This window comes from Peromyscus leucopus, chromosome 1, assembly GCF_004664715.2.
Source record: "Peromyscus leucopus breed LL Stock chromosome 1, UCI_PerLeu_2.1, whole genome shotgun sequence".
Taxonomy (NCBI): domain Eukaryota; kingdom Metazoa; phylum Chordata; class Mammalia; order Rodentia; family Cricetidae; genus Peromyscus; species Peromyscus leucopus.
In genome coordinates, this window is record NC_051063.1 from 38966046 (window position 1) to 38978922 (window position 12877).

Sequence of the window (12877 nt, forward strand, 5' to 3'; positions counted from 1 at the left end):
GACAATACTGGTGGTGGTGATCCCAGGCTTTATTTGGCCATCGAAATTGGAACTTGACCAGTGAGGCAGCTAATAGTGAATTCACCTGCATCTAGACATTGCATGCCTTTCCCCTCTCTCCCCCAGCTGGAAATCTTATTCTTTTTAAGACGTGATACTAGATCACCTCTAATTATTAACTCTTCCCCAGTTTTCCCAGAAGAACCAACTCTTCACTCTTCTTTCCATGATAATAAGGCAAATAAATAACACAATCACCCTAAACTATATTTTGTTTTATGTGAAATTATTTCCTTCATTTAATTTTTGAACTTCTTTAAAGAAGGAATGTCAAATCCTGAGGCTCTTGCCTGATACCCTGTTGACATAAACTGTGTCTGTGTTGACTAAGATAGCAGTCACATGTGACTGCTTACATTAAACTTACTAAGTTAGAAGTTCAGTTCATGCTCAGCATACATCAAATACACAACAGTTATGTGGGACATTGAAATCACCACTCCAAGTTCTATTGTTTGCAACACTGAATTGATTTTTCTTGTAGACACGTATGTATTAAGCTGTCTCATATTTACTGATGGTTGGGTCTATATAATTCTCAAATTATCATTGATTTCCATGACTTTTCTAGTTTCAACATTCTGATCCTTTCCCTTTGCAGATAAAGAAGCAGATCGAGAAAGCTGGTGAGGGAGAACTACTTGCCAAGATTCCTTGGCATACTGATGACAGAAATAGCTTCATCAATGCATCCCCATGAACCAGAACAACATTTAGCATCCAGAGGCTGTTACATACATACTGCTGAAGGTATGGCATAGCCATCCAGGGCAAGCTTAGGTTTTCCTCTTGCAGGCCCGGGTGTCTTCTCACACACGATTACCCCTCTAGACTGCCTGTTAGATCCAGTAATCCAGAGAGCTAGTGAAATAGTTTTCTACTACGAAGTCATAAGGAGTCTAAGAATCTGCAGGAAGGGGAGATGCCAGCAGAGTTTACTCTAAATGTCTCGCTTCTCCCTGAATCATTGCACTTACCTGTCTCCATGTGTTGCCCCCATCAGAAGAGATGAACACACCGATATCTGTATAGGAGAGTTCCGAGCCAATGTTGCCTGAAACATAAGCATATCATTTGAAATTGTCAGTCAGTTTACATTTTAAGTGTGCTCATTGTTAGAGGAGGAGTGTCAGAGTAAAGGTTCCCCAAAGGATGCTTACAGTTTATTTGTGTACATTCTTTCTTGAGGTCGCCTAAAAATAAAAACCCAGCCAGGGAAAAAGAAAAAACTCATTATGAGAAAAGCAAGTGAACAGTGTGTCACAAATGCATCTTTAGCTGGTAGGTCTCAGGGACTGAATATTGATCAACTCACTTACTCTGCCTACCCAGACAGTTTCAGATAGCTCCTAACTTGTGTGCAATGAAGATGGCCAGGAGCAGAAGAGTATATATAAACACAGAGGATGGGAACAGAGGTTTCCTATTCAAGTATAACTTTAGCCTAAGAAAAGCAAGTGTGTGTGTGTGTGTGTGTGTGTGTGTGTGTGTGTGTGTGTGTGTTAGCATGGATGTGTGTGTATTTGTAGATGTTTCCAACTTAATTTGCTGACTTATCTCTTGACTGACTGGAATCTACTGAAATGCACTGGGTTAAAAAAAAAACAAAGAGTACACGAAGTAGGGAGAGGAAAGTGGTGGGGAGATAGGGCAGAATGGAAAGGGGAAACTATAGATTTGATTAAAATATATATTTATGAAATTCTCAAACAATAAAAAGGATGTTAAAATATGAGGCGGCTCATTGAGAAGAAGGGTTTCATGAAGAGGGGGATAGTGAATAGAGAAGATAATGGGAAGGGAAAGTGACTAAAATATGAAATATACATGTTTAAAATTGGCATATCAAAGACATGAAAAAGAAATAAAATTATACAAAAAAAGAAAATAGTTGGACAGAAGAGATGGTCCAAATGGTTAATTAAATAACTCATTCAAGCTTTATGAACTGAACTTGATCCCCAAGACCTACTGATGGAAGGAGAGAAACAATTTCCTTGAATTGTTCTCTGACCTCCATACACACACTTGTGGCTTGAGTGCACACACATACAAACACAGATATGTAGCAGGAATCTTAAAAGTTCTTATTAATAAAATCAAACCTGAGGCCAGTTATTGGAGTCCATGCTGGTAGATCAGAGAGACAGAACAAGCCACAGCTATCTCACCTCGCCAGTTCCTCAGCTGGTCCTGTTTCCTTAGACTGGAAGCCTCTGAGTCCTCATCTGGAATGGGTCTCAGCTGAATTACTGCTCAAAAGCCTGAATGCTTAACCAGCCAAAATGCTTAACCATCCAAAAACTTCTAGTTTCTGGTCCTCACGCCTTATATATCTTTCTGCTTTCTACCACCACTCCCTGGGATTAAAGGCTGGCTTTCTGGATTAAAGGCGTGTGTCACATGCTTGGCTATTTCCAATGTGCTTGAACTCACAGAGATCCAGAGGATTTCTATCTCTGGAATGCTAGATTAAAGGTGTGAGTGCCACCATTTTCTAGCCTTTATATTTAGTGGCTGTCTGTTCTCTGACCCCAGATAAATTTATTAGAGTACACAATATTTTGGGGAACACAATACCACCACACAGATACATAAAACAAACAGATGTAAAATATAGTAAGATACTTTTACTCTGCTTATATTGCCCTAGCATTACTAGTGGACAGTCTCATCACAGATTCTATACCAATGGTCCACACACAATACTCTATGTAATTATGGAATGATTGCCTGTGTAAATAAAGAACTGGATGTTGTTCTTAGGTTGATGTGTCCTTGTAGACAGGTTAAAAATGAAGAATGTACCCTAAACATGTGAGTTTATCATAGTGGTTGATTTTTTTATTAAACAGAGCAGGGAGGGAATGTTAGCTCCCACACATCTGTAACCTAAATAAGAGCACAATAAAAATGCAATAATGAAAATGTTAATTGAGCTCCTGACATTTAATACTTCAAAATGAGAAATTAAAACTGGCTACAGCTTGTCAAGCTCCCATCAGCATCAAGGAGCACACAGCTAGCCAACTTGTTTTGACACACAGGCTTCCAAAAATAACCCCAGTGCTTAGGGCTCGGGAAGTAGGTGTAAAAGGAAAGGAGAGGATCTTTTGAGAGTAACTGTAGGTATCTCTCTGGAAATTCATCTCTTCATGCACAGGTCTAAGGGAAAACAGCCAAAAAAAATTTATGAAGAAGTAAGGTGGAGAAGATCATGGCCCCATGGTTGCTACCAGGAGCACAGTGGTAAAAGGATATGGAAGCCATATGTGCTGTCAAGAAAATAAACTGTGATATCCCATTACATATTTTAGTCATGTCTACTAAGAAAAACAGGAAGGAGGGGAAAGAAGAGAGAGCTACAGATTTGCCATCCCTCACATGGTCCCTCAGAATCTGCTCTACTGGCTCTTAAGTTTCTTAGACGTTGGTTCTGATATTGTCAGCCTCTCTTTCAAAGTGTCACCATGCTGATTCAGCAGGTTTGTGGTGGTCAGAGGTCCACTTAACAGAGTCTGTTTTCAGAAGGATCTTCCAACATCTGAATGGCACCCTGAGAAATACACAGCTAATTACAGGGGCCAGAAACTAGGTTCCCATACTGAGAAACACAGTAGACATTATCCAGTCTTATTTTATGTTTGGCCATGTTCAGTCTTTAAGCATCTCAGTAGGCAACTGTAACCAAAAGAATGTGGGCAATGCCGTCAGAGAAGGAAGACCTCAAAGGCTTCACTGGCAAGGTAGAAGTAGGGTCAGGCAGAGTGGTTACTGAGCATCCTGGAAGATAGTGGCGCTGTGGTTGCCTGAGGGGCATCTAGGAAGCAGGAAAGGGGCAGGAGGCAGGAAAGTGGGGAGCTTTCTTACCAATGGCTTAGTTTGTAAACAAACAAGGTTCTACTGTAGGAGCTTTATTCAACTTTATCTGTTCCCTGATATTGCAACCATCCTCTGTTCTTTCAATACTTGTGAAGTAAAGAGAACGAATCCTGGAGCATTCTGGGTTAGAAATGCTTCTCCAAACTATAGAAAAAGGACCTATACTGGCAGGGATGCCAAGGGTTCAGTAGGAAAAAGAAGGTAAAACACACACACACACACACACACACACACACACACACACACACACACACGGCCAACTGAATGGAGAACTGGGGCAATATAGGGTGTGGACAATCAGAGTTTATAGGAAGCAGGGCATGGGTGGGTTAGCCATGGAGGTGGTACAGTTAGAGGGTGTGAACTGGTGTTTGATGATTATAGGATTAACCACTATCCTGCAGTAAGAAGTTGAGTGAGCTTGGTCATGATGCTGCCTCCATCTTGCCCTCTATTTCAGAATGTATAAATTGAAGGGGATTGTCATTGTCTCATCTATCCCATTGCTATATCATCAAGGCAAGACAAGGAAAACCTTCATATTGTAAGGTGCTCTGAGCTGAGGTTGCAAGTTCTTCACTAGTAGTGGGAGCCAGTTCTCAAGATATAGGGAACCCTAATGCTTCTGCTCACTAAATAAACCACCAAATACTCCAGAGACATCCTCAAAAAGAGGGTGAAAGGAATTTCAGGGCATGCATTCATCCACAGCTTCCTTAAGATAAGTTCTCAGGACAATATGGAAAGAGGAAGTGAACATAGAGAGAGTGGGAGTCAGGGCCCTGAGTTCTTCAGAGAGAGAGGCTCAAGGCATATATATATAATATGGAAGATATCTTATATCTTGCATAACACCTTGCATAACAGTGTGATTTTCTAATTATTTTCTAATTATTCCCTAAAACTGGTATGACTTCTTAATTATGTTCCTGAAGGAAAATTTTCTCCCACAGAAACCAGGCCAACAAAGTAAAGGAAGCTGGGTGCAAGGAAGTAGAAGCCAGCACATTAGCTCAAGATTCTGTGTCTTAGCTCTCAAGATACGCCATGGCTGGTAAGAAGCCTCAGGAGCTTGTGGGCAATGGAAGGTAATTAGTAAATTACGATAACATGACTAAACACTCGAATATAAATATTAATTCCTGAATGCCCGGTAAATCATCAAAGACATAACATTAGACTACTTTAGAAGTGTGTGTGGTCAATATTGTCTTACCTACTCTATTCTGTTCAGTCTTACCAACGTGGTCTTCTCTCCCTATTCTTGCAATATCTTCCTAAGAAAAAAAAACGACTTCTGTTTTACAGATGAAGGCATGAAGCTCAGAAGTTAAAAAACCAAACCAAATGCACCAGCCTAGTCAGTGTCAGAGCTCAGCTTAGAGAGCTGGATGACAGGGTTCCTGAATTTCACTGCATGCATAATGCATGCATATAATTATGGGTCTTACTGAAGGAGAAAAACAAATTTCATTCTTCTGATGCAAGAACAGCTTTAACATCAAAGATACAGGGTGATAATAGGTGTCTTATGCAGAGTAGCTAGTATGTCCTGAGCATTTGGAATCCATTCCTTCATGTATCCCTGCAATTCATCTCTGTTAGTTTTATCATCCCTACGTTGCCAATCAAAACACAAAAGTTCAGAGTGCTTGAGCAATGCCTGGCTAGCATCAGAAGTATTCAAATGATGTCCACATTTATGACTGACCACTATTTCCCACTATAGCCTCTGCTCCAGCCTGGGTTTTCCTGTAGACTTTGATGAGAAAATAGATAGGCTAATGGTCCCTGTGCTTGAAGAACTAACTCATGTGGACTGTGGGTGTGGGTATTACTCTCCAATCTAGGACCAGAGCAAAAGAGCCTGTGCTCGGCACAGTAGTGTTAGTTTGTCATGCTGGATCCTGTCCATACATGTTGAAGACGAGCTGCCTGTGACAGCAGCAAACTATAGCAGCCACCAAGCTCATTAAAGTTCTTGATGGCTGCTAGTGATTGAAAATTCATTGGATTGGAGCTTTGGAGGTGGAATACATGTCTAGAAGAACAGGGGATCCAGATACAGGAGTGTTGGATTGGTGGAGGAAAACTATATCCTCAGAAAGTCACTGTGAATTCATCTGCTTTCATTAGAGAAGGAGGGAAAAAGCTACCTGACACCAGAGCTGTAGGTTCTAAGATTAGAAGCTGGTTTTGCTTTATGCCAACAATGTATTCCTGGAAAGGTGTATGCAAATGAAATGCATGCTAATCAAGGCACATCCCCCAGAGACTTTCATTTTCATCTGAGAGTTGCTTTATTGTCACTTCTGATTGATGTTCAGTGGTCAGTGGCTGCAACAATGCAACCTGAAGTTTTTCTGCCCTTTCCCCCAGGCTCTCTGCCAAGTGCTTAATCACGTGTAAACAAACCTTTACATGCGCCAGAGACCTCCTGATTAAAAACAGCTCTGGGGTGAAACCCTTTGTAAAGTATCTTCTTTGGAAAGGGAAAACTGCCCTGCCTGATATTTGGAGATCTGGGAAGTTCATACTGCATGTTTTCTCAAACTGAGAATTCCCTGTTAACAATCTGATTAGTCAGTTGACTTTGACAGGAAGGCTGGCCTTTCACTAGACTAGACTCTGAGGACTGCTCTGGGACTGGAGGCAGGATGAATTAACCTAGAAACTAAGATTGTCCAAGGCTCTTTGCAACCTTGTTTCTGATGGTGGGCTTTGAAGATGAAAGAATCTTGCTCATTTTCTGGGGAGTTTCCATCTAATGCTCAAATGAATCCATGACCCACACATAAGCCAGAAACCTTCCCCCAGAAGCCCTTAGTGAGGAAAAAAGCCAAAGTAATGTTCCTTACCTGTGGCCACCACAAGTCCAGGGGCTGTGTCTTTGCTAGAGATTCTCCCTGAGGAATATGGGTTTTCAGAGAGCTGCAGATGAAGGTGTAAGGAACAGAAGGGCTAAAACAAAGAAGAAAATCACTTCATTTCAAGAAACTCTGGACATACCCTTATCCTGCACAAGGGAAAGGGCGTGCATCACCTAGGAACATCAACTGTTTGGATGCTCATCTCCAGACCCATCTGCCTGATGTACCCAGTGCTTCACATCAGAAGCTGCCCCAAGTGATGCTCACAGTTTCTTTCTCTCCTGCTCACATTCAGTATCAAATGCCGTCTCCTCTCTTCTGCAGTCAATCTAGCCTTCAAGGTCTAGTTCGTGGTTAGATTCAGGAGGCCCCCTAGTCCTTTCTTTAACAAAGGATGACAAATGTCCTTCCAGAGCTGATGGTAACCATCAAATCCTGCTTATTAGAGTTCTAAGGGACCACCAAGGAGAATGAAGAGAGGTAACTACATGACATAGTTGAAGTCCTCAACTAGTTTCTTAAGCTATAGTCTATTTCTGTGTGTTTGTGTATTTTGATCCTGTTTATCATTTTACTTGAAATAACTTGGGCCATTATCTGAAATTCACTGAACACTGAACTGTTTTCCATTTAGTTTCCTATGATCATTATAAAAGGGTTTGGGGATATATAGAGATAAGCCTATAAAATAAAAATAAATACAATAAAGACAAGCTGAGATAAAGAGAAAATTAGATGAAGAGAGTAAGATGAAGCCATCACTGAGGTTTGGCAGCAAAAAGAATAAATCAACCAATGATTCTGTGAGCTGTTTCAGTGAGTAGGCAGCCATTTGTGTGACATTCCTCGTATCCAAACCAAAGCCACAGCAATCACTAGACACACCAAAGTATGGAAGTGGACTGAAAATTACAACATAGTAGTGGCCCTGCCTGACCTAGACTCGACTATGTCTCTAGATTTTAACATAGTGTCTAGAAGTCACCTGGTGATGCATCTCTTTGTGTACATGGCAGAAGACAATTTATGGCTGAGGATGAACACAGTCTCATATCTGAGATCTTAGAACAGGCCTCTGGTATAAGCATTTACTAACAGGGAACTAACTGATGGTTACTTTCCTCGCCACTTTAAGTTGAGGCACCTTGGGGCAGAGATGTCATCTTACACATCGTGTCCTCCACACTGTCTGCCTCAATATTCTCCATAGCAAGGACCTTCAAAAGCTAAATGGTTAACTGACCATCCTGTGCAGACAGTCCCGTCTGACCCTCCTGGGTTCCCAAGGCAATCTTTGCTTACAATGACATCTATTCAGCACTGAGCAAACTAGCAGCTAACAGATGGGTTAGCCGTATTGAGTCCTGTCTGGGACTTTTACTAAGAAGTGCAGGCTCATTCTCCACTTCTTTATTTTACCATCTGTTGTAAGACATTGCCTATTCCAAAGGAAAACCCATGCAATCCACTAAGTGTTCCATACAGTTGATGTAGTGGGCTGTGCCTGTGGGCTTATGCTCACTACATTGCTTAGCACCAAGATCAAGTTCCTAAGATCTAATTCTGGAAGGAGACCACAAAGCAGTATCCCTAGGGAAGCAACCTGTCCTGTGAACTCCATATGGGAGTTGATAACTGACCAGTAAGCAGTGCACTGGGCTTCCTCTCAGGTCCACATCTGGAGCTTGTAGTAGTCGCCAATCCCTGCCTTTGTTGTAAGTGATGTATGTCTTCACCTGGTCATCCACCTTCTTGTTTGCCAGGAATATCCCCTTGATACCTGCTACCTAGGAAAAAGGTGAGAGATGGAGAACCATGTTGGGCAAAAAACGATGGCAGCCTTGGAGGAACCCTGAAAGAATCACTAGCATCTTCCACAGGGAATGAGGGAGTACAAAATAGAAGAAAAGGAATTCAATAGGGTATGGTGGTATTGTGTTCCCCAAAATATTGTGCACCCTAATAAACTTATCTGGGGTCAGAGACAGGACAGCCACTAGATACAAAGGCTAGAAAATGGTGGCACTCATACCTTTAATCCTAGAACTCCAGAGGTAGAAATCCCTCTGGATCTCTGTGAGTTCAAGGCCACATTGGAAACAGCCAGGCATGGTGACACACACCTTTAATCCCAGAAAAATGAGCCTTTAATCTCAGGGAGTGGTGGTAGAAAGCAAAAAGTTATAAAGGGTGTGAGGAGCAGAAACTAGAAGCATTTGGCTGGTTAAGCATTTGTCTGGTTAAGCTTTCAGGCTTTCGAGCAGCAGTTCAGCTGAAAGCAGTTCGGATATGAGGACACAGAGGCTTCCAGTTTGAGGAAACAAGATCAGCTGAGAAGTTGGCTAGGTGAGGTTAGCTGTGGCTTGTTCTGCTTCTCCGACCTTCCAGAATTCACCCCAATAACTGGCCACAGTTTTGATTTTATTAATAAGACTCTAAGATTCCTGCTATAGTAGGGAATGCCATATTCCCCAAGGTCCCTGTTTACCTTTGCACCTTGCACCAAATCCCTATACACACACACACATACACACACCCTTTACCCTTCAGACTTTCCTCACTTTGCCTGTCTTTGTTCTTTGTTCTATAGTATTATCTTTAATTGATTATTAGCAGTTACTCTGATAATGACCAAAGGATTTACCCCTTTCAGAGACAGCTGTTTTAGCTCAAGTGATTCTAGTAGACAGATTTTGGCATCACCAAGGGAACACTCTTTGTGGTGGCAGTCACTAAGAACTCTTAGAAATGGGGCAGACAATGTGTGACAGATGCTCCAGCATGGAGAGCTGGTATCAGTGCACACCTCTAGCTCACTGTAGGACTTTGGGTGGTTCACATAGTATCTTTAGATGACTTTAAAATTGGTGGTTTCTCTTCTCTTCCCTAGTTGGCTGACAAAGGTCCTGTGAGATAATGCAGTGTCCTTGCCAGATTTCTTAATGTATTGGGATTCTCATGTCCTTGATATTTTGAAGGAAAAAAGAGCACCACCGTAAAACAAGTAGCTGGAGTTGATTTATCAATTACATGCACCCTAGGCTAAGTACAAATTCCACTTAACTGATATTCTATGTACCAGAAAGGAGAAGATATTCTTAAAATGACAATGGCCTATAACAGAAAAAAGATTCTTATAATTATCAGCATATTCCAAAGACAAAACATAAGCAAGATTGTGTGTGTGTGATAAATAAGAGAAAGAGAGAGAAAGAGGATGTGTGTGTGTGTGTGTGTGTGAGAGAGAGAGAGAGAGAGAGAGAGAGAGAGAGAGAGAGAGAGAGAGAGAGAAAGAATTAAAACAAGATTATTCCTGGGAAGTGGAAGGCTGAGGCAGAGAGACGCTGCCAGCAGCCTCCATGACATGTGAGATGTAAGGTACCAGTAAGCCACAAGCCATGTGGCAACTTATAGACTAATAGAAATGGGTTAATTTAAGATATAAGAACTAGATAACAAGAATCCTGCTGTGGTCATACAGTTTGTAAGCAATATAAGTCTCTGTGTGTTTATTCGGTTGGGTCTAAGCAGCTGTGGGACTGGGGGATAAGAGAGATTTGTCCTGACTGTGGGCCAGCCAGAAAAACTCTAGCTACAAATGGCGCCCAACGTGTTGGCAAGAGTTTCCACCTAAAACCTGACTAAAAAGATTCTAAAACGGAGTTAAAAACAGTTCCTAGTTGTCTCTTTCAAGCTAGCAGCAGCCTGCATGTTTGAGCTACTAGCTACTATGGCAGGTTCCTGAAGTGTGCACTCGACCTGCAGTATGGCAGGAATGAGGCCTCTGCAAGTGGCACATTAATTGTGTGGTAGATTTAGCCTTTGCTAGTACAAAACAAAAAGAGGTTTCTGGGCTACATGCTGCTTTGATAGAAGCATAGACCCACTATTTCTGAGAGTTGATAGCTCCCAGAGCTGGTGGTAAACGTACCACTGCCATGTTGGGAAGCTGAAGTGGGTGGAGCCAGTAGCCACAGTGCTGTTTCAGTCTTAGAATGCTGCCGTTTAAAGCAGTAGGTTCAAGGTAATATAAAAAATAAGCCACGTAAAGGCTACCACACAGAGAATCTAGATTATGTTCTCTTTGATATTGTAACTGAAGAAAAACATTTGATTGCAAAAGCTATTGAATTATGCCAAAATGTATATTTTAAAGGTACCTTGCCTTCAAAATTTGGATGTAAGGATATATTTCTTCGGAAAGGAGGCTCTGCTTTTGTTTCCACAGAAAGCCAGAGGCTATAGATTTGTTCCAGATTAAGATACATCAGGTTTGACCAGCCAAGACCCCCTGAAAGGTCTCTCTGATGACACCAAGGCACAGATGATCCAACATCCAGAACCATTTCAAGGCAACTGGCTCAGAAGATACACCCTCACAGATTACTCCATAATCCTAAAATTTTCTTTATGTCCCCCTAACGTACAGTGCCTCCCTCCAGGAAGTAGTAAGAGAAGCTACGCCCAAATTCCCAAATATACCAAGCTGGCTTTGGAGATGTGTAAAAGTTAAAACTTTTCTTTTCTAAAAAACAAAAAAGAAAGAAAGAAAGAAAGGAAGGAAGGAAGGAAGGAAGGAAGGAAGGAAGGAAGGAAGAAAGGAAGAAAGGAAGAAAGAAAGAAAGAGAGAGAGAAAGAGAAAAGGGGAAGTACTGTGGGATGGTCTATATGTCAAATGTGTTGCACTGATTGGCCAGTGGCCAGGCAGGAAGTATAGGTGGAATTAACAGAGAGGAGAATGGAGAGAACAGGAAGGCAGAGAGAGACACTGCCAGCCACCACCATGACAAGCAGCATGTGAAGACGCCAGTAAGCCACAAGCCATGTATAGATTTATAGAAAAGGATTAATTCAAGATGTAAGAACTAGATAGCTAGAAGCCTGGGCCATTAGGCCAAACAGGTTAAGTAATATAAGCGTCTGTGTGTTTATTTTATAAGTGGGCTGTCGCACTGCTGGGATTTAGTGGGACTGGAGATAAAACTCTCCAGCTACAATCATTTTTCTGTGTGTGTGGCGGGGGCTGTGCTTGTGTGTTTAATGCGTATACCCAACTGGGAACTGTACATACACACACATACACACACACACACACACACACACACACACACACCCCATTGAATGGCATATTTGTTGGATGTATTTTGATTGTCAACTGGACTGTATTTAGAGTTCCTATGGAAAGACACCCCTGAGCATTCATTTGAGGGTGTTTCCAAAAAGATTTAACTGAAAAAGGAAGCTCTATCCTGAATGGAGGACTGTGCTATTCCATGGACTGGGGATCCAAACTGAATGAAAAGGAGGAAGCCAGCTTGTCATTATTCATCTACCTCTGCTTCCAGAATATAGACAAAAGACTGTAGACCAGCCACTTTACCCTTGCACTGCTATGGCTCTCCCATCATGAAATGCTATCCCTCAAACTGTGTGCCAAGATAAGCCATTCCTTTCTCAAACTGCGTTTGCCAGGCATGTGTTACAGCAACAAGAAAAGCAACACACTGGACCATACTGAAGTTTTAAGGTTCTAATTTTAAGTATCTGCCATTCTTCAAGGATCATGGTTAATTGAAATTCACCACAGCTCTGGCGGAACACCAGTGGGAGGAAAGGAGAAGTTTCACAAGTAGGTTTTTTTTTTTCTTTACTTTTCTTCTTTTCTCCTAAACGATATACTTTAGTTGATGAACTAAGGGCTTTTTTAGTATGTTTTTGTAGTAACCTGCCTGGCCTTGGAGACTGTCAACCCAAATAAGACAAACAAAAAAGCAAAAAAGCCTCAAACAAATGGACAGAGAATGTCAGGAGGAGAATAGGATTATCAGGAAAGGACTGCATCAGAGGAATTTGACAATGAGTCGGTAATGGATGAAACCAATGACTAGACGATACCTTGAGGTGAATGAGGTGGAGGCAGAGAAACTGTGTCAGGATGATGGGGCTTGCTGCACAAGTGGCATGGTCCCTAGTGATGCCCTTCCTGTCTCAACAGCTTCCAGTCAGCGTACTTTAGAAAGACTCGAATCTCACACATTTCCAGGCAGCCTGGGTATTTTTTAAGG

The 12877-nt window shown here is 41.7% G+C and overlaps 1 protein-coding gene across 1 annotated transcript in view; it reads right to left on the bottom strand.

The window, feature by feature from the left end:
* The window catches only part of Sorcs3 (sortilin related VPS10 domain containing receptor 3), a 615406-nt gene that overhangs the window by 90981 nt on the left and 511548 nt on the right, over window positions 1-12877 (bottom strand). Inside the window, exons 10-12 of the mRNA XM_028874644.2 lie at window positions 8453-8599; window positions 6801-6903; window positions 1038-1114 (exon numbers count right to left, since the gene is read on the bottom strand). Coding sequence (XP_028730477.1) covers window positions 1038-1114; window positions 6801-6903; window positions 8453-8599 — 327 coding nt within the window. The remainder of the gene's footprint in view (window positions 1-1037; window positions 1115-6800; window positions 6904-8452; window positions 8600-12877) is intronic.